Consider the following 27,284-nt stretch of genomic DNA (forward strand, 5'->3'; position numbering starts at 1 on the left):
AGTTTCCTAGGGCTGCTGTAACAAAGTACTACAAACTAGATGGCTTAATACAACAGACATTTATTCTCTCACAGTTCTGGAGGCCAGAAGTCCAAAATCAAGGTGTCAGTGGGTGTCATGTTCTCTCTGAAGGTGCTAGGGGATGACTATTGCTTAACTCTTCCTAGCTTCTGGTGATTGCTGGTAGTCCTTGGTGTTCCTTGGCTTCTAGAAGCATTATCCCAATCTCCACCTCCATACGTGGCATTCTTCCTGTGTGTCTGTGTGTGACTTCACATACCGTTCTCCTCTTTGTGTCTGTGTCTCTGTTTTCTCTTCTTATAGGATGCTAGCCATTGGATTAGGACCCACCCTAGTCCGGCAGGACCTCATCTTAAGTAATTGTATCTGCAAAGACCCTGCTTCCAAATAAGGTCGCATTTTGAGGCTCTGGATGGACATGAATTGGGGGGTATGTACTATTCAACCCAGTACAATACCATATCCTTCTTCTCACCCTTAATGCACCCCATGCACATAGTCTTCTGGGACACCTCCGACAGGAAGCCAGCCTCTTCCTGGATCTGCTCTTTTTCCCCAACCTTAAGTCTTAAAGAAAATTCAAGATCTTCCCATGCTCCCTGTTGACCTGTCGCACCTGCTAGCACCTTAAGGTCTGGTTTTGCTTCCTCTTATTCATAGGCCAGGACTGGGGACATGCAAGGAGCTGTCTTGGATCCTTCTTTTAAGGAGGTCCCTCTTTCCTTCATGTGCCCAGCTTCATGGCGAGCCATGCTGTAGGGAGAGTGGAGTGGGGGCAGCACCAGACCCTTATGAGTCCCATTCTTCTTTACCCTCGTTCTATCCCTCACAGCCCTGGAGGCTGAAACCCAGGATAGGAGCACTTCCAGGGGAGAACATAGGGTGGTGGCTCAGTCAGTGATAGGGAGTGAGCATATGTGTTGGGATGAGACCAGTGTATGAGTGATGAAGAAGAACCCAGCCTGGGTCATCTGGAACCTCCCAGAAGCCCATTTTTTATTTTTCCTGCTGTGCCTTCTCCCCATAAGGGCCCAGCTCATTGTTCCTTCCCTCCCTTTCCTCTTTTCTTCTAAAATTGGACAAGGAGATCAGACCTCAAATTTTTCACTCCAAAAAACAAATAAATTCAAATAAATGAAAGGACCAGCAGGACAATGGGGCACGGGAGTGGAAGGCACAACCTGGAAGTGGTCACACATCACCCTCTCATGCCCAAATCTCATCTGGGCACAGTCTTAAAGTCATGCCTCACTGCAAGAGATGCTGGGAAATGTAGTCTTATTTTGGATGGGCTTGAGCCCATCAGAGATTCTATTACTAAAGAAAGAAGGGGTAAATAGATGTAAGGGGTTCTATTACTAAAGAAAGAAGGGGTAAATGGATGTAAGGGAACAATTAACAGCATCTGCCATGGGGATCGACCCCCGGGGCGGATAAGGAAACAAAAGAAAAACTGCAAACAGCACCGTTGATATTCAAGCTGACGCACTCATTGTTATGAATGTCTGGGATAGAGAGTGGGGTCCTAGAAAGGTTCCTGGACATGGCAGAGATGAATACTTTGGGCATCTTGCTGCTTTTGTTCACATGCTTCCAGATGATAAAGCTCACCAGGACAGATATGTGGTAAACAGGAAGAGGGTGAGGACCTCTCAGATCTCCAGGTCACCGGGAAGAAGGAACTGTACTTGGCCATGGATCCTGGCTACAGAGATCCTGGGACTCAGGTTCTTGTAACCCGAATACCTTTGGATTAAAATCCCTGGGGGTTGGATCCCACGTGGGAGCTCGCCAGGGCTGTGGAGCTTATGTAACTTCTAGTCTCCTCTGAGCTCGCCATTGAGTGCGGTGTCTTCATCCTTTCAGTCCCTCTTCACGAACGCCCGCATCCTCCACGTTTGTCCTCCAAGAACATGTCCAAGGTCATGGACGTTCTAGGGTCGGGTGAGAACCAGGTTTGCGTTCTGCCTCTGCTCCTTTTTCTGGGGAGTGTGATCTGGAACAAGACACCTAAATTCTTTGACCCCCTGTTTCCACTTCCATAAAATAAGAATACCTGTAACAGTACCTCCCTTGCCAAACCTGGGGGTTAGTACGGATTAAATGTATTTAAAGCCATCAGCATGGTACCATTACTGTCATTCAACAGCCAACTCTCTAACCTGGGCTTCTCAGCCCTTTGAAATCTGTTCTCAGGGAAGAATTTGCTGTAAGTGCGGCTGATGGCTAGGGCAGGGAGGCTGAGCAAGGCTGAGTGCAGGCTGCGGTAGGTGGCAGGTCATGAGCAGACTACAGGACGGACTGTCAATGGGTGCTGGACTAGCAGAGAGAAGAGGTGGGGGCTGCCCATTCCTGAGCCTCTTCTGTGCTAAACTCCTGACTGTCATACTCTCAGGGATCTTCACGTCTTTGTGCATCATTCCCATTTTACACACAAACAGACTGAGGCTCGCCCAGGTTACTGGGCTCTCAAGGGCAGAATTAGAATTAGCATGCCTGTTTGCCTCTCTAGGAACTCTTTCCCACCAGTGACTTGCCTGGGGGGTCCTCTCCATGTTGGGGGAAGGTTTGGGGATGGGACCAGCTGGTAGGTATCAGAGAGGGGTAAGAATGAGGGAGACTGAGTGGAGTGAGAGGTTCCTGCTGCTGAAACGGAGGTTTGGGAGGGTAACTGCTTACTGTTTTTCTCCGGTGGGTGGAGCCATGGCCTACCGAATTTTCAGGAGCACCATGGTGACCAAGAGTCCCCAGGGAGGGGGCAGAATCCAAAGCACTGTCTCCCTAGCTGAAGCCCCAAATCAGTGGGCTGGGGGAGACACCAGCCATCCTTCCTTCTGTCCTCAGAGTCCTCCGCTCAGCTGAATTGAACAGTTCCCCTAAGTTTCCATTACCACCTTGTTTGCACTGCTTGGCACTTTTTCTAGGGGCTGGGCGAGAGCCCTAGTGCCTGCCTCTCTCCTCCGGGAAGCCCCGTGACTGCAGCCTCTGACCTTTTTATTCTGTTTCTAGGTAAGGGAGGCAGTTATCTGATCTCTGCACCCAATCCAGGAAGAATGAGCTGGGAGAGCATGTATGAGGCCGGGTTGGTGGACTGAGAAAAAAAGAGAGAGCTAAGAAGGGTGAGAAGAAAGAAAATGTTCTTCCTGGCCTCCTCCTCATCCCCCATGGGCCACTATTCATAACAAACAATTACATAATCAGCTCTATCCAAATCCGCAGGAGCCAGAAGGGGAGGGATCTGGGCAAAGGACATGTGTCAGTAAGAAAGGAACAAAGAAAGTGATCTTAAGGTGACAGAAATCAAGAGAGAGAAAAAATATCAGAGAGATGGGGGGAGGAGGGGATGGGAGGGAGGGGTCAACTAGGACCCAGAAAAACAGGAAGAAGGAATCAGAAAAACATATAAGATGGAGACAGAGCCTAGGAGGGAAAGACACAGTCAGACATTCTTTTTCTAGTCCGTGTTACGTGTCGGGTCCTGACAGACCAGATCCCTTGGAGTCCCAACCACAAGCCTCAGTGACAAGGGCACCAGTTAACACTTACAGAACCCTGACTACGTCCCGGGATGGTCTAAGCACCAGCACACACCCACCAGGTGCCACAGCAACCCCACGCGGTAAGGACAGTTATGATCTCCATTGCACAGAGGAGGAGACTGAGGCATGAAGAGGGTTAAGTCAAGGTCACCAGCTAGGAGTCAGGAGTCGACACCCAGGCATCTGGCCCCGATCTGCCATTTTAAGTTCTCCACTCCCAAGAAAGAGCTGGGGACCCTAAAGATGTGGCCTCTAAATTTGAAGAAGGGTTCTTGGCCTTGAGTCCAAAGAGTGATGGAAGGAGCCTCTGAAAGCCCCAAATGATCATGCATCGTGGGGATCTGTCATGCCCACCGGAGACACTGAGTTCAAATACCTTGGATAGGTACAGCTAGAAGGTACAGCCGGAAGGTACAGCTCTAATTGATTCCCAACATGGTTATTGTGCACCCTACTACATGTTGAACACTGTTTGAAAGGATGGGGATCCACAGAGACCAAAGCAAACAATTGCAACAACAATGAATAAATCAGTGAGAATCTCTGTCCTCGGAGATATTATTTGAATGGAGAGAGTCATTGATCCCAGTCTCTTGCCTCAGGCCTTTTGCCCTTGCTGTGCCCTCTGCCAGGAATGCTTCTCCCCACACCTTCCCGCAGCTGACTTTCAGAAGTCACCTCCTCCAAGAAGCCTTCCCTGACCACCCAATCCCCAGCAGCCCCCATCAGTCAGTATCCAACATAGTTCCTTGTTTAATTTTCTTCGTGGTGTTTATCACTAGCTGAAGTCATCGTATTGATTCAGTAGGCTGCTCGCTTTTCGTCAGCCTCACCTGCTAGCATTTACAGCCTTCATGAGGGGAGGGATTTTGATTTTCATGTTCTTTTTTTTCCCTTTAGATTTATGTATTTATTTTTGAGAGAGAGAGAGAGTGCGCACGCCTGTGAGCAGGGGTGGGGGGCAGAAGGAGAGAGAGAGAGAGACTCTCAAGCCAACTCCACGCTGGGCACAGAGCCCGACGTGAGACTCAATCTCACGACCCTGAGATCATAACCGGAGCTGAAATCAAGAGCCAGCTGCCCAACCGACTGAGCCACCCAGGCGCCCCTGATTTTCATGTTCTTTGCTACAGCCCCTATGCCTACATTAGTATGTAGTCTGTGCTCACTAAATCGTTGTCGATTTGTATTGACAACAGACTCATGTGTAAACTCCCCCTGGACCACGAGAGGCGCTATCTGCCTTCCTCCTAAGTATTAACTCAGTTAATCTCCCCGCAGGCCTTGGAGGAGGGGACTGGATGGGGACAAAGAGCTTAAGAAACTTGCTAGGATTCACAGCACTGGATGATTCGAACTCAGGCACAAATACAGAAGCTAAGAAAACACAGAACGAAGGTTAAGAACCAGATCCCCAAATATGGTGCATTAACAGAGTAAAGCATGCCAGGCTGGAAATACTTTTGGGAGGGAAACTTCCTTCCTTAGATTTCACCAGAATATTACAGTGCTGGGTGCTGGGAACACAGCAGTGACGTCTGCCGCCCATCGCCTCCCCTCACAGTGTTCCTGGTGGAGGGACAGCTCTTCCCCGGGGCGGGAGGCCCTCTCTCCAGGTCTCGCTCCTGCTGACAGCAGGCTCATGGACTCTCATCCCAGCCCTCAGCCCTCCCAGCCTTGCATTTCCCGGCTGAGAGAGGCATGGCTGGGGAGGATGGGAGTGAAACTGCCACTCAGCTCAGGAGACACCTCTGAGGAAACCAGGGGAGGGAAGAGATGGACAGTGACAGGAGGGCGTGAGACAGGAGGGCACGGAGGAACAGCGAGAGGTTGGCTGTCCAAACACCCTGCCATCTCACCATGTGGGCCCAAGCCCTCTGCCTGTGCCTCCGGTCTCAGCCCTGACCCCTCTGGACTGTTGCTCTTGAGGGCAGGTTTGTCCCTCCGACCCGACTGTGTGCTCTGTGAGGACACGAACCCCGGCCCATCTCAGTCTTTGCTGTGTCCCCGCTGCTCCCCAATAAATACTAAGGGTCAGACAACTTGAAAGTAGACAGCAGGCTGCTGGAACATTCCAGGGGAGAGGTGAGGAGGCCTGAGTTGGGGCTGGAGAGGTGCGCTAGGGTGAAGGCAGCTGACCCTCTTTTTTCCTCCTCCCCCTCCTCCCCTTGCTCCTCCTCCCTGCTCCCTCACACCCCCTTCATCTCTCCGCATCCCACTCCACCCCCCTCCCCCCTGCACCGCGCCCCCCACGCCCATTCCCGGCTAGGCAGGACCTCTGATTTCATAATCTCAGTTCTGGCTCCTGCTGTCGACACTGTTTCCTTTAGAAACAAAACAACGGTCAGTCTTGGCCGAGGCTGGCCCCTTCCCCACCCACACACAGATCTGGGCCCGCCAGGAAGAGAGCGGATTCTGGAGCGGCGGGGTGCACGGGAAGGCAGCTCAGGCTGGAGGACCTCCGGGCGGGCGGGGGACGGCGGCGCGGGTAACCGGGGGTGGGGGTGAGGGTGGGGGTGTTAGTGCGCCCCCTGCAGGAGGAGGGCTGCAACCGCAGGGCCCGGGCGGCGGGAAGATGGGGAGGAGGCGGGGGCGGGGGCGGGGAGGCTGGGGCGGGTGGGTCGGGGCTGCCAGGATTTCCCTGAGCAAGCAGCACCGTCTTTGCGGTGCCCTGATGTTTAGAAAGCCCATACCCGACTTCTTTCTCTGGTCTCTGCCTTCCCCCAAGTGATAGGGCCATTGGGTACCCGGGGGTGGGGGGTGGGGGGAAGCCATGAGGAGACAGAAGGGAGAGGCTGACGGGGGCGGCAGGGGAGGAGTGCTGGAGGCTGTGACTGCCACAGGATCCAGTAAGTTTTTAATATCAGTTTATTTTTTTATTTTGGCAAAATACACATAACACAAAGTTTACCATTGTAACCACTCAAAAGTGTAGAATTCAGTGGCATTAACTACAGTCACAATTCTGTGCGACCATTATCACTGCCTTGTTCCAGAATATTTGCACCAGGGCAAGGGGAAATCCCAAACCCATCAGGCTGGCGCTCCCCAGTTCCCTCCCCAGCCGCTGGTAACCACTAGTCTAAGCTCTGTCTCTGTGAATTTGTCTATTCTGGACGTTTCGTGTAAGTGAAAGCATACATAGTTGACTCTTGAACAACAGGTTTGAACTGTATATCCACTTACATGTGGATTTTTTTCAATAAATATAGTACAGTGCTGCGTATGTATTTTCTCTACCTTATGATTTTTGTAATAACATTTTCTTTTCTCTAGCTTCCTTTACTGTAAGAATACAATATATACTGGATATAACACACCAAATATGTGTTAATCAATTGTTTATGTTATCAGTAAGACTTCTGGTCAATAGTAAATATCAGTAGTTAGGTTTGGGGGAAGTCAAGGTTATATATGGATTTTCAACTACAAAAGAGGTTTGGTGCCCCTAACCCCCAAGTTGTTCAAGGGTTAACTGTCATATATGATCTTCTGTGACTGGCTTCTTTTACTTAACATGTTTTCAAGGCTTTTGACGCATTTCAGTGTTGTGGCATGAATCAGAACTTTGTTCCTTTTCATGGCTGAATACTATTCCATTGTATGGATAGATCACAGTTTGTTGTCAATGGCTGTTTGGGTTGTGTCCACCTCTTGGCTGTTGTGAATAGAGCTGCTACAAACATTCATGGAAAGCTTTGGTTTGAACATCTATTTTCAAGGACCTAATAATTTTTAAATTATTATGTTGGGTGAGTTTGGCAAGTGAATTTCACTGATGTTGATATTAGTTTGTGTGTTGTTATTTCAGTCCCTGCCTTGTTTTCCTTTACTTTGGAGCTAATGCCAACTGCTTGTCTAGGTTCAAGTGCAGGAAAATAGAATCAGTAAATCCCATTTATTTTTCCTCCTTTTCCAGCATTGTGTTTGTTTCTGTAGCAGCTGTGTATGTCAATCTTTCCTATATATTGCCTTTTTGCTGGAAAATGTATATTGAGTCAAACTTTCTATAAAAATTGAGAGGGAGGCACCTGGGTAGCTCAGTCAGCTAAGCGTCCAACTCTTGGTTTCGGCTCAGATCATGATCACACAGTTGTGAGACTGAGCCCCACCTGGGGCTCTGCACTCAGTGAAGAGTCTGCTTCAGATTCTCTCTCCCTCGCACTCTCTCTCAAACAAATAAATAAATAAAATCTTTTTAAAAATTGGAGAGAGAGGGAGAGAGAGAAAGGGCCACCTCACCCAAGATCATGCCCTCCTAGGGCAGCCCACTTCAGTGAAAGATGGAGATGCAGGACAATTCTAATGGTCTGTGTTTGCTCCAGAGTGCCCATGGAGTTGGCCAAGGCTGGTGTTGTATCTTCAATAGAGCTTAACTTCTCCCTCCACCCACTCCTGCTTCCTTCTCTCCCTTCTACAGTTGTTGGTTGATCCCAATAACACTCCCTAATAAATAAATATCTTGCACACAAAACTCCATATCAGAGTCTGCTTCCCAGAGAACCCAACTTGCAATAGCCATGAACTGCATGAAGATGGTCATCTAAGTATCTAAGTAGATAGAAGTTAACCGTGTGTTCCACTGGGTGAGCACCCAATGTTGTGGGTGCATTAAGAAGTACATTCAGGACATGCCTACCACCTGCTGGCTATCTGTCACGTGTTTTTCGTGTTGTTATGTGCCACATCCACTTCATACACCACGGAGGGAACCATAAGAGGAATCTGGAGAGAGAGTCTGAGAACTGGTACCATTTCAGGAGCTTCTAAGACCTCTGAGACTCTTCAGATGCTTCCAGTTTCCTTGGCCTGGACTGTGGTCGCCCAAGTGGATTCAGGTGAGCCCAGGTTAGCTTGCCAAGGATATCCCTTCTTTGCGGTTCTGTTCTCATAACCTGAGCCGTGTAAACTGTAAAGCCATAGCAGATATGAGACACTGGAGACTAGGTAAGCTGGGTAGCTAGGATATAGGTAGAAACTTGACCATCACCATGCAAACAAAATGTGCCTGATGGGTGCAGCCAAACCACAACGGCGTGGCCTATTTCACTAGATTAGGATATGAGCCTGGTACACATTGTAGTCAGCCCCAGCTGCCATAACAAAAAAACCACAGACTGTGTGGGAAGTCCAAGATCAAGGTGCTCGCAGATTCATTTCTCAGTGAGTACTTCTGGCTTGCAGATGGCTGCCTTTTCCCTCTATCCTTACATGGTGCAGAGAGGATACAAGGTGCCTGCTGTCTCTCCTTTTTTTTTTAATATCTCATTTATATATTTTAGAGAGAGAGAGTGTGTGCACATGGGGAGGAGAGGCAGAGGGAGAGGGAGAGTCTTTGACTAGACTCTGCACTGAGTGCAGAGCCCAACATGGGGCTCAGTCTCACAACCCAAGATCATGACCTGAGCCAAAACCAAGAGTTGGACGCTTAACTGACTGTGCCACCCAGTGTCCTACTTCCTCTTCTTATAAGTGCACTAATTTAACTGAGGGGGCTCCACCCGCATGACCTCATCTAAACCTAATTTCCAAGGGTGCCTGGGTAGCTCAGTCGGTTAAGCATCTGCCTTCGGCTCAGGTCATGATCCGGGGGTCCTGGGATTGAGCCCCACATTGCACTCTCTGCTCAGCGGGGAGCCTGCTTCTCCCTTTCCCTCTGCCTGCCGCTCCCCCTGCTTGTGATCTTTCTCTCTCTCTCTCTCTGCCAAATAAATAAATAAAATTAAAAAAAAAAAACACCTGATTTCCTCCCAAAGGCCTTATCTCCTATACCATCACATTGGTGGTTAGGGCTTCAACCTCTTACTTTGGGGAAAACATAATCAGTACACCATCTTTGTTTTCTAGTTAATCACTTGAGACCTCACATGCCAATATTAGCAAGAATCCAGTGTTTACCTCTCCTTCCCAAATTGTTGAGGAATCTGCTCAGGTCATGATCTCAGGGTCATGAGATTGAGCCTCATGTCAGGCTCCATGCTGGGCGTGAAGCCTGTTTAAAATTCTCTTTCTCCCTCTCCCTCTGCCCTTCCCCTCTCCCTCTCTAAAAAATAATAAAAAGAAAAAAAAATAATAAAAATCTGGAGATGTTTCAATATTAGGAAATGTATTAACATAAGCCATCACATTAATAGATCAAAGGGGGAAAAACCATATGCTCTTACTATGGACCAGGCACTGCAGATACTGCAGAGAGTGACATAGTGTAGAGGAAGTAGACAATAAAAAAATTAACACATAAACAAGGTGTTGGCTAGTGAGTGTAACCAAGAAAATAAAACAAAGTAAGAAAATTAAAAGTAATTTAATTGGAGGGCTACTTTAAATAAGTTGATTCAATCTTAAAAAGAGCAATTATGTAGAGGTCTGGAGGATGAAAGTGAAGCCACCTGAGAAATAAAGAGGAAAGAGAATCACAGGCAAAGGAACAGCAAGTGCAGGAGCCCTCAGCCCAAAAGGGTGTCTGGGGTTCAGGAAACAGAGAGGCCAGTGGGACTGGGGTGTGGTGATTGATGGGGGATGCAGCAGAAGAGGATAACTCTGGCTATGTTTGGAAACAGGAGTCTGGGTTCTCCTGTTTGAATCACTCAACCGCTCAAAATTCAAAATCCAGAGAGGAGTACTTGGTGGATCTGACGTGGATCATGTGGCCCAGGGGAACTTGCAGGGGCAACTTGATCAACCCCCAAATAGATTTCATCTAGTAGGGATGGGGAGATACCCAGAGCTAAATATAGGGGCTGCTACCTAAAGAAGGGGGAATGGAAGCTGGGAGATCCCAAACAAAAGATACCCATTGTACCAATTCAGTGGCACAAGAGCTTCACCCCCAGTGAGAAAAAAATACATTATTTCTTTTTTTTTTTAAGATTTTATTTATTTTTATTTGAGAGAGAGAATGAGAGAGAGGGAGTACATGAGAGGGGGGAGTGTCAGAGGGAGAAGCAGACTCCCTGCCGAGCAGGGAGCCCGATGCGGGACTCGATCCAGGGACTCCAAGATCATGACCTGAGCCGAAGGCAGTCGCTTAACCAACTGAGCCACCCAGGCGCCCAAAATACATTATTTCTTAATAGGAGCAATTATTGGAAAATGATGTCAACATGAATCTCTCCTTCTTCCTGGCTCTCTGTCATGCTGCCACTTCAACAGCTTTTGTACATTTGTTTCTCCCTCTGTTCAGGTGCCTTTCCTTCTCTTCCCATAGAATTCCTTCCTCTGCAGCATCAGATGCTTTGGAGGTTTGTGGAAGTCCCCATTTCTTCAGGACTGGGAGAAAGAGCCACAGGACAGAAAGGCACCCACTCAGCACCACGAACAGCAGCCCACAAACCTCCTTTTCCCTCCCAAACCTTTTCAACCTCATGGTGGTTTTTAGAAATGCCCCTAAACTCTATGACACTCCTCCAGTCAGAGGAAGAGTCTGATACCCCTTCTCTTGAATATGGGTCTGACTTCCCGACTTGTTTCTCTTTGAATCTGGTGGACGAACGGTCTGATTGGGCTGGTGATTAAGCAAGGCTCATCTAAAATAATCTCCCTTTTGATTAACCCAGTTAAGGAAATGCAAGTAAAAATACAGAAGTTACTTTCATGGACCCCATTATGGGAATTAGGGCTGTATCTCACTATCTCTCTCTGGGGACTCATAGCCTGTTTTGCTTCACTCAACATGCCTACTTATTCCCCTTTTTGTAGATCAACTTCTTCTAGGTAGCTTTTAAAGATTTTATTTACTTATTTATCTGAGAGAGAAAGAGAGAGCACGCATGTGCAAATGAGGGGCGGAGCAGAGGGGGAGCGAGAGGGAGGAAGAATCTCAAGCAGACTCCCTGCTGAGAGTGGAGCCTGACACAGGGCTCAATCTCATGACCCTGAGATCATGACCTGAGCCAAAACCAAGAGTCGGATACTTAACTGACTGAGCCACCCAGGTGCCCCATTCTAAATGGCTTTTAATTTGTGAACCCACAAACTATAGCATGAATATGTCTCTGGCTTTCCCTGGCATTGTGCCCTATCCAAGCAAAAGTGACTTTGGGTTCACAGTGTCAAAAAAGAGAATTAGATTGATCTAACCCATGGATTGTTTCCTTGTCCTCTTACCATGTCAGAAGATAATCCTTAGTCCAAACCACCGTGGCCAAGAAGGTGAGGTAATATAGTAAAAATTATATGACTGCCTAACACATCCCTTTGGAAGAGACTAGGGGTGGGGAGTAATTTCAAAATGTCCCTCTGGCCAGATTTTTGTCAATCTCATTGACCACCCATCCAGCCTCTAGAAAGCTGCCTTCTTTTGGTGCAGATGTGGAAACTTTGGCCTCAGGAACAGGGTCACATGATGTAAATCATGGAAACTGATGCAGAAGGAACCAATCTTTTCTCAGAGGTAGATATTGAGACTGTGATGGATTCCCTTCTGGAACACTTTTCCAAGTATCTTCTAGACTCTCTCCTAAGTACTGAATCCTCCAGGGTTCCTAAAACTGTTGTAACAAGAAAGACCTGGGGGGAAGGGGTCTACAAGGATGGACTGTGTCAGAACTCCTGTTGCTGACAGCTGAAATGAATGTTTGAATGTGTGGATTTAAAAAAAAAACAAACACACAACTGGATGATTTAGGAAGAATGGATACTCTAAGTAATGTACAGGCAGAACTGGTAGAAAGTGTGGGCCCTTGGAGAAGAGTCGCTCTAGAGACAAGAAGTGGTAGAAGCTCTTAGTACAGGTGAGCCAAGAAAGAGGTCTTGGAAGGCTGTAAATGAGTCATAGAACCCATAACTGCTGATGGCTGACCTCCAAACATTCTATCTTTTCTTGTCAGTCATCGGCTCAAAGCCCAAGGAATGAGCACTTGATGAATATAGATTAGATTAAGTGCCTGCCCTCTGGCTATATGGTGGCTGGGTAAGGAAAGAGCCCTACTCTCTGAAAGAGACTAAATTGTTCCCAAATTTTCACTCTTCTGGTATAACACTATACACCCACATCCTTTGCCAAGTACCTTTGCAATGCCTTTCACTTGGGGAAGAATGTATAGCCCTGCCCCGCTGATGTTGGTCTTGATCACGTGACTTGCTTTAACCAATGGAATGCAAGCAGATGCTTTAAATCTGTGGGCCCAGGTTGGGTAGCTTCTTCTTTTTTAAGATTTTATTTATTTATTTGACAAAGAGAGCACAAGTGGGGTGAGGGGCAGAGGGAGAAGCAGAATCCCCGCTGAGCAGGGAGCCCGACGCAGGACTCCATCCCAGGACTCTGGGATCATGACCCTGGCGGAAGGCACACGCTTAACCAACTGAGCCACCCAGGCGCCCCAGGTTGGGTAGCTTCTTATGCTGTTATCATCTGCAGCAGCTCAAGTAGCTGCTTCCCCATCAGCTTGGGCCCCAGAAGGACTGAAGGACTCCAGACTTTCAGTTGGATTCAGGTCTTAACAAACAGATTTCCTGGCATATATAATATACATTATCAAACCATAGGAACACACTTGCTACATTGCCTGGCACATAAAAGGTCATTTCATGGGTGCCTGGGTGGCTCAGTTGGTTAAGCGACTGCCTTCGGCTCAGGTCATGATCCTGGAGTCCCTGGATCGAGTCCCGCATCGGGCTCCCTGCTCAGCAGGGAGTCTGCTTCTCCCTCTGACCCTCCCCCCTCTCATGCTCTCTCTATCTCATTCTCTCTCAAATGAATAAATAAAATCTTTAAAAAAAAAAAAGGTCATTTCATTCATTCACTCGTTCAGTTCATTCATTCATTTACCATCTTCCTGTGTATCTTTGTCACACTATTACCCACTATTCCCCCTCCTTCTAGTGTTGCCCTTCCTTTCCGTTGCCTCTCCTCCTCTCCTTCCTCTTTCCCTGATTCTTTTCCTCCCTTTGCTTCTGTGTCTGTCTTGTCATCCATTCTCTGACACCAACAAGGTGTTATACAATCCAGCTCCATTCTGACACTAACTGCCTTGGGTCAGCATCACATTTCATAGATTTAAGGGCTCCATCCCACAAGACTGCCCCCACTTCAGATGCTACCTTCAAGTTTCGGGTATCCTGAGGCCACCCACGCTTCTGCCTAACTGGCTACAAATTCACGGCTTCCTACAACCCTCTCATTAATTCACTAATTCGCTAGAACAACTCACAGAACTCAGGAAAGCACTATACTTAGGACTACAGTTTTACTACAAAGGATACAACTCAAGAGCAGCCAAATGAAGAAGGCACACATAAGGGAAAGGGATGCAGAAATTCTGCACCCTCTCCTTGTGGAATATGGGCATCTTCCCAGCACATCAACCAGGTAAGGATAAACCAGTTTTTATCTGGGTTTCGTTATACAGGAGTGATTGATTAAATCACTGGCCACATGATTGAACTCAGTCTCCAGCCCCCTTCTCCTTCCCAGAGGTCAGACTAGCTTAAAGTTCCAATTCTCTAATTATGTAGTTGGTCATTCTGGTTGACCAGCCACCATCCTATCTCAGGGCCCACCAGGAGTCACCTCATTAGCATAACAAAGTCTCAAGAACCAGGAACAACTACTAGATATATAGTTTTAAAATCATATTTTATCTCATTTTCTTATATTTAAGATTTGTCCATTTGTTTCCCTTAGGGAGACTGAATAAATAGGGAACAAGGGTGCCTCTCCCTGGTCCAGGAGGAGAAGTCAGTCCCAACACCAAGTCCCCACGTGTGGAGAATGGATGTGATCTGCTTACCTCAAGAGATGGGAATAAAGACCAGATCCTCCTCTAATGTCTCCTCCTCATCTAGGCTAAGAAAGAAAATATTTAACTTCTCACAACAGTGAAACCTTAAAAGACTAGGCTCAGGGTAGAGTATATCCTGGGGTTGAGTGATCTTAGGAGAGTTACAGTCTCCTTCCCAAAAAAAACCTGGGAGAAAACACTCTGCACTTCAGTGAACAAAAGAGTCTCTCAGGATAAAGACCCTCATTCCAAGTTTTCCTGGCCTGAGCTAGTCTTATCTTGCAGGTGAATTATTGCTAAAACTAAGACTTATTGGGATGGCAAAGCACTTCAACAAGGGGGAGGTTACAGGGTCTCTGGATCTCACAAGGAACAGCTTTAGTTCAGACATTTTTTTCTAGGTGGTCAAGTGCTTGTGGGTCAGCAGGCCAATCACCTTGTAAACCTCTTCCTGTGCTTCTCCTGGATGAAGTAAGTCTTGGGGAACCTCACTGACAAGGAGCAGCCTTCCAAGAAAGCCTTAGAAGGACTGGTGAGTCTGGAAAAATTGGTCCCAAATGGTTGAGTCATGTCCATTCCATACTCTAACCAATAGGATCAAAAGTCAGGTCTCAGATACCCACTATTTAGTGAGATCATCAAGTGTTGTATGAATAAAAGTCCTATATGGACATTCCTTTGATTTTTAATTCCAGCTGATTTTTGTAAACATGCATGTGATGGAGTGGGGGAAGTCATGAGGAGTCTGGAATCCTGTATTCCAAGTTTTGCCCACACTACTGATCTCCTTTGAGATATTGGATAACCACCTCCCTCTTTAGATCCTAATGTCTAAGAAGTAGGGTTGGTCTAGATAACATCTTCCATCTCCCAAAGCTATCTGAAGAGTCAAGTGTGATGATAACTTCAAAAGTGCTTTGTAAACAGGAGAGCATTCTGTAGATGGCTAGTTGGTGGGGGATGTCTTTTGCAGTGTTCTCTGACTGAAAACCTTTTCTCTAAATTAGCTCCCCACCTCTTCCTATTTGTTTCCTATCTTCACCAGTTCTGAGCTCTCTTCATAGCGCTTATCACTGTCTGCCATGATTTTGTTTATTTATTTTCTCCCCCACTTGATGTCAGTTCCAGTAGGGCAGGGACATCTCCCTGGTTTGCTGCCTAATCCCATCTTAGCATCCTAACATCAGATGAAGGCTGGAGGGCTTGTAAACTGCCCCCCAAGTGCTTTGGAAACGTTTAAGCCTTCATCAAGTGCTGTTCTATTTTGACTTGTTCTATAGGTAGAAATAAAGCCCTTTGTGAATGACAACTTCTCTGTGAATGTTACAAAGGAATTAATAAATATGCACTTTGTAAAATGGAAAAATCACTTTATTACAATGCACTCTGCCACTCTGCTAAGATCTTTTGTAAACAGAAAAATTTTTGTGTTACAAAATGCTGTACAAACCACATGCAATGTTTACAAATACTCTATCCCATGTGCCATCTAGAATCTTTGCAAATGGTAAAGTGCTTTGTAAATGTCAAGCTACTTAAAAACTACAAAATGTTCTGTAAACAACAAGGAGTTCTGTATACTACAGAATCCTCTGCAAACCTCAAAGGGTTTTGCTGAAGGTAAACAATATTTTTAAATGCAAAATTATCTGTCCACATCAAATTCCTTTGTAATTATAAAGTGCTCTTAAACTGCAAAACACTTTATATTTTGGATAGATAAATAAGTTGCTACGTGCTTCATAATAAATTACTGACAAGAGGCAAAGTTTCTTACACAATGTAAAGTCCTGCAAACACTAAATAGTAATTTGTAAATAGGTGCATGTTTGTTGATGGTCACCTGCTTTGTTAAGTACGTGATTTGTTGATTATCCAATGTCATCTCTTTCCCCTCCTCTGGAATCTGGGTGGAATTTGTAGCTGCTTTGGCCTATGGAATGCATAGGAAGTAACAGTGCCAGGCTTCTAAGGCAAGGTCCTAAAACAAGTAGTTTCTACCTGGCTCTCTCTGCTCCACCCTCCACTCACTGATTCCCCATGAGACTAGTGCCAGGAACCCAATCTCATCCCTACTGGAGGATCCCTGGACTGTTCCATCAACTGCTCTTGAGCAACCTCAGTCCCACACAGTTCAGCCACCGACCAGAGCCCTTGAAAGAAAGACCAATGCCCTGTTTTCCTTCTAAAGTTAGAGTATAGCTTCCACAGCTTTCCTTCTGGCCACCTGCTTCGGTTGAACCTGAATCTTACTGCCCATGGCCCCAGTAGGGAAGGGAAGGAACACTGGTTAGGTCCACATGTGACCTCGACCATGACCTATCCCTCAGCAGTGAAGGTGTAGCTCAGACTGTCCAAAGACCATAATCTGAGATGCAGTAAGCCCTCACCCACCCCAGACCCCAGCCTCCCTTCTCCTGAGCACTGGGATGAAGCACCTGCCTGGGGTTGAGGCAGAGAGGATGGAACAGGGAAGGGGGGTTACCTTGGCTGACTGGGACCCCCATCCCCACATCCATCCTCTCAGGCATAGGAACCAGCTACCTCTCCCACCCTTCTCTCTGAAATAGCCTCACTCCAGACATGCCTTGAATGGCCCCTCAGCATGAGACAGGAGGAAAACCAAAGCACGGGGTTGATGGGACAGGCCACCCTTCTCCACAGCACCTCAGTGTCAAGAGCTCAGCCTTGGGAGTCACTGGGCTCTGGTGTTGTCAGGCTCTGCCTTCAGGCCAGTGACTTCACCTCCTGGAGAATGTATTTACTTGTCAGACACTTAAGTGGTATTCACTTGGTGCCAAACACTGTTCTAGCCACTCTGTCAGTACTATCTCATTGAATCTTCAATACCGCCTGTGAAGAGCGTTTGGGTGGGAAGGTCTGGCCCTGTCCTTCCAGAGCCTCAGGTCTGAAGGCAGAAACTAAAGAACACCTTCCTTCCATTCCTGATGGAGAGTAAAACAAACACAGGGCCACCCTGCATGCAAATATCCACAGTGGCACTGTTGACAAGAGCCAAAAGGTGCCAACAACCCACATGCCAATTACCTGATGGAGGGATAAACCAAATGTGGTGTTTCCATACAGCAGAATATTATTCAGGCCTCAAAAGTACAGAACTTCCTTTTGGGGTGATGAAAATGATTGGACCCTGGACAGAGACAATGGTTGCATGATACTGTGATTGTACTAAATGCCATTGAATTGTATACTTTAAGATGGTTAGTGGTTAATTTTATGTTATGTGAATTTTAGTTCAAAAAAAGAAAAAAAAAAGAGCATGGTAGCACAGATAGCCTTGGGTCCAGAAAGAGCGGAACTTTATTTTGATCTCACTGGTTTTGGTGGATGTGATCAGAGAAATATGGACGATGTTTTAAAGTCACAAGCACAGAGGCTGAGGGCTGTCTCTCATTCTCTCTCTCAAATAAATAAATAAAATCCTTAAAAAAAAAGAGTTGAAAATGAACCAATAATTTTTTTAAAGATTTTATTTATTTATTTATTTGAGAGAGAGAGAATGAGAGAGAGCACATGAGAGGGGGGAGGGCCAGAGGGAGAAGCAGACTCCCTGCTGAGCAGGGAGCCCGATGCGGGACTTGATCCAGGGACTCCAGGATCATGACCTGAGCCGAAGGCAGTCGCTTAACCAACTGAGCCACCCAGGCGCCCGAAAATGAACTCATAATTATTGTGTGTCTCTTACAGACCACACTGTGCTAGGTCTTCAGGAATATAACAATGAAATAGATCAACAGATTAACCCGTGAAAAACTGGATAAATAAATGAATACATAAATCAATCAACTTATGAATGGAAAGATTGATGAATGGAAGAGCACTAATGAATGCATGTATGTATTTATTTCTCAACATGTGAATTAATGAATCATTAATCATTGATTAATAAATGGCCCATAGACAAATGAACCTGATTAACCAACAAATCACATAAATGGATGGCTGGCTAGATCTATAGAGGAATAAGTAAGTAATTAAATTAATGAAGGAATAGGTAAATAAAGGAATGGATGGATGGATTGAATGATAAAACAATAAATCAGTGATGAATAACCGAGTGAATTAATAAATGAATAATAGATGGATGAAGGATGGAATGAAAGAATGATGGAAGGGGCACCTGGGTGGCTCAGTGGGTTAAGCATCTGTCTTTGGCCCTGGTCATGATCCGGGGAATCTGGGGATCAAGTCCCACATCAGGTTCTCTGCTCAACAGGGAGTTTGCTTCTCCCTCTGCCCGTCACCCTGCTCTGGTGCACTCTCTCTTTCTCTCAAATAAATAAAATAAAATCTTTTTTTTTTTTTAAAGAAAGAACGATGGAAGAATTAAGGAATGAAATCTAGTTCATAGGACAGATGAATACATGCATGAATGAATGAGCCAATGAATCAATGACAAATACTTCATCTGATTAATCACTGTTTCAAAAGATCAACAGATGAATCAATGAATCCAAATAAAGAATGGAAGTCTATGTCATTGGATTAATCATTAATGAAAGAATCTGAGTGTACAGGTTAATTAGTAAGTAAAAGGATGGATGGGTGAGTGGATAGATGAGTCTGCCTTTAAGTGATGGGAGGAAACAGTGGGAGAACACACTCACAGATTGGTCATCCATCCACCCACAGGACTGGCTTAGTTAGGGGCTCATTCAATACCTGCAGTGGTCCTGGTGTAAGAGATGAACACCGCCTCTCTCATTCGGGAAGGACGCCAACACCACCCCCCTGCAGCCCCCAAAGCGGTCAGAAGATCCCCCCCTCCATGGGCTGTCCCCGGCCCCCCACCTGTGATGTGGGGGTATTTGAGCAGGAGCAGGAATCCATAGCGGAGCGTGATGCTGGTGGTCTCCGTGCCGGCAAAGATGAGCGACAGCACCGTGTAGATGAGGTTCCGCTGGTGGAACTCGCTGCGGGGGTCGGCCTTCTCCTGAATCCATGGGGAAGCAGGGGGCTTTGCTGCACGCTCGTCCCTCGTCCCTCCCTCGGGGCGCCCTCCCCAGCTTCTGGGTTTCTCACACCGTCTAGTCCAGTTGACATTTCTGTGCCCTCTGTGCGCCCACCTAGGAATCCCTCTCCGTCTCTCTGCACTCTGTCTCGGCTCCAGTGCATTTCCCATCTCTCTGCTGTGTTTGTCTGCCCCTGGCTCCCAGCCTCTTTAGGCTTCTGTGAGTCTTGTCACCTGTTGCTGTCCTTCGGTCCACGCGTCCTGCGTTCCCTGTTTCTCTCTCTTCCTCTCTCTTCCCGTCATTTCCCTTTTGCGTCTCCCGTCCCTGTCCCCAATCTCCCTCCATATCCTGCGTCCTTCCCTCCTTCTTCCCCATTTCTTTCCCCTCGCCCCTCCCTTCTTCTCACTCCCCCATCTTTTCTTCCCTTCCCGTCCCTCCCATTTCCCTTCTCCAAACCCCACTTTGTCCATGCGGATCAGGTAGGCGTCAATGAAGTCCTGGGGGGAGCTGGGGTCCAGGGTTTCACGGTGCTTCTCCACAACGCGGTCAATGAAGTGGGTGATTTCCTGCAGGTTTTTGTAGACTTGCCTGTGTGTACCAGGGAAGTACTTCAAGAAGTTGTGGAAAAGCTCAAACACCTGCGGGAGAGAAGGGGCTGTGAGGTCGTCCTGGGGCTGAGTTGTAGGTCCCAGGGAGGGGAGCCCTCCTGGGCCCTAACACTTGGGGTGGGGGAGAGGCTCTCTTCTCCCTGTGTCTCTCTCTGTCTCTGTTGCTCTCTGTCTCTGTCTCCCCCTCACTGATCCTAAGTCTCCTTTGATCTGTTATTCTCCCATTTTTCTCCTTCTGCATCTTTCTCCCTCATCCTCACATCTTGTTTTGGTCCTTGCCCCGCCCCACCTCTCCGTCTCTCTCCTTTGCGCCTCTCCTTACCTCTGTGTCTCTAATCACTCTGACCTTCTTCTTCTTTTTTTTTTTTTTAAGTAATCTCTTCACCCAGCGTGGGGCCCGAACTCACAACCCTGAGATCAAGAGTCCCAGGCTCCACTGACTGAGACAGCCAGGCACCCTCTGGGCACTTCTCTTGTCTACTTCAGCCAATTGATCTGTGTAGCTCAGACCTCTCTGACTCTTTCCACTGCCACATCTCCCTTGCTGTGCCCAACAGTGAGAACATGATGTTTACACAAGATGAACCTACTGACTACCTAGGACTATATTTATTTTGAAACATATTTCTACTGGATCATCTGAAGATTAATGTAATACCTAAGTTCCTGTAAAAAAATAATTGTTTTGTTCCCAAAAAATGTGGGAACAGAGAGAGTACAATGTAAAATTCTTTTAATCCCTCCTTCTAGGGATAACCATTGTTAACTCTGGTGAATCTCCTTCCAGAGTTTTCTCTCTGTGGTTTTCTATGGGAGGAGAAAAGTGAAATCACCTTTTGCGCTTCTCTCAAATACTCACCCTGGGCCCCATTCCAGATTTTTGGAGCAGATTCTCCAGTAGGTGGTCATGGGAATTTGTATTTGTGACAGTCCTACGCACGCATCTGACATCCATTCCTGGTTAAGAACCATAGACAGGCATAGCGCTCTTAAGTTTAATTTCTTTTCTTTTCTTTCTTTCTTTCTTTTTTTTTTTTTTTTAAGACAGGGAGAGAGAAGTGGGGGAGGAGCAGAAGGCGAGCGAGAAAGAGAATCTTAAGTAGGCTCCATGCTCTGAGCGGAGCCTGAGGTGGGGTTCCATCTCACATCCCTGAGATCAGGACCTGAGCCGAAATCAAGAGTTGGAGACTTAACCAACTGAGCTACCCAGGTGCTCCTGCAGTTTAATTTTTTTTTTTAAGATTTTATTTTTATTATTTATTTGACAGAGAGACACAGTGAGAGAGGGAACACAAGCAGGGGGAGTGGGAGAGGGAGAAGCAGGCTCCCTGCAGAGCGGGGAGCCCGACGCGGGACTCGATCCCAGGACCCCGGGATCATGACCTAAGCCGAAGGCAGTCGCTCAACCAACTGAGCCACCTAGGCGCCCTGCAGTTTAATTTTTTAAACTTAATATACAATTGGGGTATTTCCAGGTTCTTTGAGAAAGAGAAACGATACTATTTTGTTTTTAAAGTGGAGCATATTACTTTATTATCTGGGAGACATTTAAAAAAATAACAGAAAGAGGAAGGAGAAATGGCAAAAACAAAGAAATGTCATTCCTTATTTTCATGTGTCCTTTGAATTGTTTCAAGCAAGGGGTTTTGCCAAAGACAGAGGTGAAGGTTTGGAGAAATCAGGGACAGAAGAGGAGAGAGCCTGACAGTCTGATCCATATTCTGTCCCCCGTCTCTTCATCTTTGCCTCGTCATACTAGGCTCTCCAGTCCCTGTCTCCCGTCCCTCCCTTCCGCCCCCCAGCGCTCAGTGTCCCTGGTTCAGTGTCCCTGTCCCTCTCGGTTGTCTCTGCCCCACCTTCCAGCCTGAAGCTGCATTGCTGGGCTCCCAAAGCAGATTGCCCCTCTCCCCTACCCTAGATGCCCACCTCATGCCCACCCTCCTGCACCCTCTCCCTGACCTGGCTGGAGAAGGAGCTGATGAGCGTGAAGGACTGGTAGAACAGGTCCAACAGCCACAGGAATTCAGGGTCTCTGTAGCCAAAGCGTTTTCCAAAGACAATGGAACAGATGATGTTAGTGGTCATGGAGTGGAAGAATAATGTGGGGTCCTGGAGGGCTCCTAGGAGGAGGAGGCACAAGTCGTGGGACACAGACTCAAACAGATGCCTTGGGAGCATTTGTCTACCACCCCATCTCTGCATATCTGCCTTCCCTCGCCCAGTGACAGTAAAGGAAAGGGGACAGGAACAGCTAACATGCACCAGCCCAGATGATGTGCCAGGCCCTATTCTAAGCCCTTCGTATATTATTTTCTTAAATTCCCACCACAACCCTGGAGGAAAGTGCCATTCTGTTATTATTTCCATCTTACAGATGGGCAGAGAGGTGGAGTAACTTGACCAGTGTTCCCCAGCTCCTCATCCCTGGGGTCATGATTCAGACCCAGGGGCTGTGCAGATAGTCCCTCTCAGGTCTCAGCTCTGACCCTGGGAGCAGGGAGTTAAGTCCCAGGGGCAGAGGGGTGCAGAGCGGATGATCAGTCAATCACATGTGCAAATTAAAAAGCTCTGCTCTCCCTATCCCTTGTCTGTCACTGCCCCTTCATCTCTTCTCTCCACCTCTAGGGCTCTCTGGTGTCCAGAGAATTGTTCTGTACTTGCTAGTCGACGTCTATATACATTCTGGTCTCCCTGACTGTGTGCCCAAGAGCAACATGTCATCAGCCTCTCTCTGCGGGTCTCACCTGTCCATCTGGTCTTGTTCCCTCAGCAGACCCTTCCCTGAACCTGTCTGTCTGCCTGTCTCATTTTCTCTGCCTTGGTTTCTTTCTGCCTGTCCCAGGCTCTTCCAGTCTCTCTCTGTCTTGGTCCCTCCATCTCTGCCTCTTTCTCCTTCCCTGTCTCTCCATCTGAGTCACTCTGTTTCTTCCGGTCTGTCTTCTTAGTCCTCTGTCCCTATTCCTTTATTTCTCCCTATGTCTCTGCCTCTGCCTCTCCCTCCCAGCCTCTACATTTATGTCTCAAAATATCTCTTATAGAAGGACCCGGACATCTTTATGTCCGCTTTCTCTTTGCCTTCTTTTTATAAGTCCTATTTTCGCCTTTGATAGATACAATTAATCCATGAGTTGGTTTCCCTGAATCCAAGTAAATAGTGTGCTAATATCTAAGTTTATGCCTTTGAGTTATTCTCGACACTATACACCCCACATCTCTTCTGCCTCCCCGTGTTCCTCTCCTACTCATCTCTGTCTGTTCCTCTGCCTGATGATCTCTCGGGATCATTCTCTATCTCTACCTCTCTTTCTCTGCCCACGGGTGCCCCATGCACCCTGCCTTCCCCAGGACTCACCCTGGGTTTTCCGTAGCTCCTCCACCAGACACTGAGCCTCCTCCTGAATCCGCTCCTCCATACTCCACTTCCCCATCCCGAAGTCCCTCATGGTGGCCAGAGAGAATCGGCGAAGGGTCTTCCGGCATTCCCCATTGGCAAAGACCACAACTGGGGGTGTAGGGAAGGCATGGTTTGCTGAGGAGATTGGAAGGGAACTCTGGGTCCCTCAGCACCCCCTTATCTTCTCTTCCCGGATCCATCCTCCCCAGTTCCCCTTGTCCATCATTCCCCTCCAGGTGCCTTTGAGGCCCTTACCATATCCCTGGAAGACTGCCTCTAGTATAGCAATTTTCCCCTGGCCGGAGAAGGTCTCAGCCTGGTCCACCAGGGCCTCCCGTATGGCCTTTATCCCACATAGCATGACCACAGGCCTTGGCCCCAGGTACACCGTGAAGACATCCCCATATTTCTCTCGGAACTGTGAAGCACATCCACACCGAGGGTTGCTATTAGTCCATATGCACCGATGCGGCCATCCCAGTTGTTTAGCCATAAAGACACTTACGTATAGATTGATCTTGCTGCCCCCAAGACCCTCCACCCCAGGCTGCCTTTCCCCTTCCCAGGATCCAACAACTAAAGGATTAACCCATGACCCAGCCAGGCTCTGCATGAGTGGTGCCCTAAGCAGTATAGATGGTTACATATCTCTTACTCCTGCCCATACCCCTGAGTCTAGCCAGATCTCCCCAGCATTGAAACCGAAAGGTCATCCTCCTTGTGACCCGACATCAACCTGCTGTCTGCCTCCTGACTTTATTTCCCCACAGAACTACCCTGAACCACCCACTGGGTAGACATGAAGGGAAAACAATGGCTTCTGGGATGATCATGAAATCTGAGGAATCATAACATCAGTGCGGCCACTTGCAAAACTGCTCGGTGCTGGGGGCACCTGGGTGGCTCAGTCGTTAGGTGTCTGCCTTCCGCTCAGGTCATGGTCCCAGGGTCCTGGGATCAAGCCCCGCATCGGGCTCCCTGCTTGGCGGGAAGCCTGCTTCTCCCTCTCCCACTCCCCCTGCCTGTGTTCCCTCTCTCGCTGTGTCTCTCTCGGTCGAATAAATAAATAAAATCTTTTTTTTTTTTTAAAGATTTTATTTATTTATTCATGAGAGACAGAGAGAGAGAGACAGAGGGAGAAGCAGGCTCCCAAGGAGCAGAGAGCCTGATGCGGGACTCGATCCCAGGACCCTGGGATCATGACCTGAGCCGAAGGCAGACGCTTAACCATCTGAGCCACCCAGGCGCCCCTAAATAAATAAAATCTTAAAAAAAAAACAAACCTGAAACTAAACACATGTATACTCAGTGACCCAGCATCCCCACCACCAGATGCACACCCAGCAAAAATGTGCACATAGATTCACCAAAATACAAACAAGAAGATTCCTGGAAGCTCAGCAACACAGATGGAGGATAAATATATAGTGATATATTCATGCCGTGGAATACTATGTAGCAATTAAAAAGAATGGGCTCTGTAGCCAGCAACATGAATGAAACTCAACAGGCATAGTGTTGAGTGAAAGCAATCAGACACAAAAGTGTCCATAGGTCATAATTCTATTTATTTATTTACTTTAGAGAGAGAGCATGAAGTGCAAGCAGGAGGGAGTCGGGGAGGAAGGGTGGGGCAGAGGGAGAGGGAGAGGGAGAGAGATGATCTTAAGCAAGCTCCACGCCCAGAGTGGAGCCTGACCTGGGGGGGGGGGGTTCTATCTTACAACCTTGAGATCATCAAGAGTCTGAACCCCAAAAGACTGAGCCACCCAGGCGTCCCCGGTCATAATTCTATTTATATGAAGCCAGGATAGTGGGAGGGTGGTGACTGGAAGTGGGCTTCTGGGGACAGAACGTGTTGTTACTTATCTGTATGTCAATTACATGAGTATGCTCCTTTGAGAGAATTCACTGAGCTGAACACTTAGGGTTTGTGCACTTTTAGGGGTGATGCTAAACCTCAATAACAGTTGACTTAAAATCATAAAAAAGTTAAGGGGCGCCTGGGTGGCTCAGTCGTTAGTGTCTGCCTTTGGCTCAGGTCATGATCCCAGGGCCCTGGGATGGAGCCCCGTGTCGGGCTCCCTGCTCCGCGGGAAGCCTGCTTCTCCCTCTCCCACTCCCCCTGCTTATGTCCCCTCTCTCGCTGTGTTTCTCTCTGTCAAATAAATAAATAAAAGCTTTTTTAAAAAAAATAATAAAAATAAAAGCAAAAGGATGGCAAGGCCAAGATTCAGGAGCATGGTCGCCATGGGGCGAGGGGTAGACAGAGGAGAATGGGGCAACTGGAAGTTCCTGTTGGTCATCCAGTTCCTCTGTTGGGAAGTCAGTTCGTGGGTGTGGACAACATTATTAATAAATAAATGGATCATCAAGCAAGAAATCATGCTGGAAAGCAGTGATCCGGGACCTGGTAAATACCCCGGCGTTAGTTATTACAGCTCATTCATGGTCATTATTGCTAAGCACTCTGTGTCTGGCCTCCCATCCTCCTCACCCCTCTTCCTCCCGACACCAGCACCGACCTGGGCCTCTTTTTTGGGCAGGAGAGGCCTATTTGATTGGTGGCACCGCCCCTTTTTTTTGTTCTTCCAGCACCCGGCAGGCACCCGAGGGGTGGCTGAAGAATGAAATTCTACACCATGGCTCACACCCAGACACCTCTTCAAACCCACTTGCCTGCTCCAGAGACAGTGCCCACACACCTCAACCGAGCAGGGACACCTGATTCTCTGAGCACCATCCAGCATGCTGCACCTCCATGCCCCTTCCTCACCCCACGCCCACGCCTTCTGGGGAGTGATCTCCAAGTACAGAGGCAGGGAGCCCCCCTCAGACCCCATCCAATCTGCATCTCACCCTGAGGGAGGATTTGAGTAAGCCACTTCTGTCCATCTGAAGAAGGTTCCCCAAGAAAGGCAGAGGATGGGGGCCTGGCTGCAGGCAGCCATAGGCCTTTGGGTGGCACCTGGCCAGCAGAAGCAAGAGTCCCGTGAGGAGAGCAAGGAGGAGAAGGACGCTGAGCTCCATGACTTGGTCTGGCTGCCTTCCTCCCAACTGCAGCCTTGAGCTGTGACTTTTATCCCGAACCTGCCTTCCGACCACGTTATGTAACTTCATCCCCACCCCACCTCTCCTCTCATCAAGGCCAGGAGTGTGAACTTGAAAGAAAGAGTGGTACTGACAGACCCATACTTTCTGTTTGGGCAACCCTACGTGTTGGCCAAGACAATGTGGTAACGATTCCAAAGTCCACAGGAATGTGTGAGGCACTTACGTTGTATTTGTCTTGCGGGCACAGGTAAGCGTGCATTGTCCACTTGTGTGCATAAGCTAGCGTGTGTGTGTGTAAGATTTTATATGTGAATTGGTGTTTGCATTGCATGAATGTGCAGATGTGTTTCTGTGTATGAGTCTGCATGACATTGTGTATATATTTTTGCATGTGTATGGGCTTATATGTATTTATGTGGCTTCATACACAAGGGTGTGTTTGCATTTGGGTGGTGGTGGTGGTGTGTGTCCCTGTGCATGAGCCGGTGTGTGCCCGTGTGTTTGTGCATCCCCCAGTCCCTGTCCGTGGGGCGTTCAGGTGCTCTGTGTCTACCTCCAACCCTCCATCCTTCACCCTCCCTTGGCAACCGCCACAGATGGGAGTGATGGGGCCACAGATGGGAGTGATGGGGCAACAGGACGGTGGGGGTGGGGGGGAGAGACACAGAACTGGTGAGACTCAGAGGTGCAGAGAGAGAGAGACTGAGGCCACGCAGGTACGGTGTTCAGGCCCACTGGCTCTCTGATTGCTCTGAGCAGGGCCGGGTGCTTCTCTTTCTGCCTCCAGCTCCATAGGATGTTTCTCTGACCCTCTCTTTGTGACTGTCTCTCTCTTGCTATCTCTCTCTGTCTCGGTGTCTCTGTTTCTGCCTTTACACTCTGAGCTCCACGAGCCCAGAGACTGGGTCCATGTTGGCTGATGTCCCCTGGGCTCCTGTCTGTCTCCATCATAGCACCGGACCTCTGGCAAGCTC

At 47.8% G+C, this 27,284-nt stretch overlaps 1 protein-coding gene across 1 annotated transcript; it reads right to left on the reverse strand.

The window, feature by feature from the left end:
* Positions 1 to 745: 745 nt before the first annotated feature.
* Positions 746 to 26,430, reverse strand: LOC135362880 (cytochrome P450 2B11-like). The gene is made up of 7 exons (XM_064581621.1): positions 26,116 to 26,430; positions 23,512 to 23,674; positions 23,215 to 23,364; positions 21,822 to 21,982; positions 19,716 to 19,892; positions 19,094 to 19,235; positions 746 to 774 (listed from the first exon to the last, which is right to left on the reverse strand). The coding sequence occupies exons 1-7, from the start codon at positions 26,374 to 26,376 to the stop codon at positions 746 to 748; spliced, it is 1,083 nt and encodes a 360-aa protein (XP_064437691.1). The 5' UTR covers positions 26,377 to 26,430.
* Positions 26,431 to 27,284: the final 854 nt, after the last annotated feature.

The sequence above is a fragment of the Mirounga angustirostris genome, unplaced genomic scaffold (assembly GCF_029215605.1).
Source record: "Mirounga angustirostris isolate CCGP_5_RB_7025 unplaced genomic scaffold, mMirAng1.0.hap1 SCAF_16, whole genome shotgun sequence".
In the NCBI taxonomy this organism is placed as follows: Eukaryota; Metazoa; Chordata; class Mammalia; order Carnivora; family Phocidae; genus Mirounga; species Mirounga angustirostris.

Coding starts and splice junctions, on each gene's coding strand:
- LOC135362880 (XM_064581621.1), bottom strand. CDS start 26,376: ATGAAGTTACATAACGTGGTCGGAAGGCAGGTTCGGGATAAAAGTCAC. Junction 19,893..21,821: donor TCAGCTCCTTCTCCAGCCAG/GTCAGGGAGAGG, acceptor TCTCTCCCGCAG/GTGTTTGAGCTTTTCCACAA. Junction 775..19,093: donor CAAATACCCCCACATCACAG/GTGGGGGGCCGG, acceptor CTCTCCCTACAG/CATGGCTCGCCATGAAGCTG.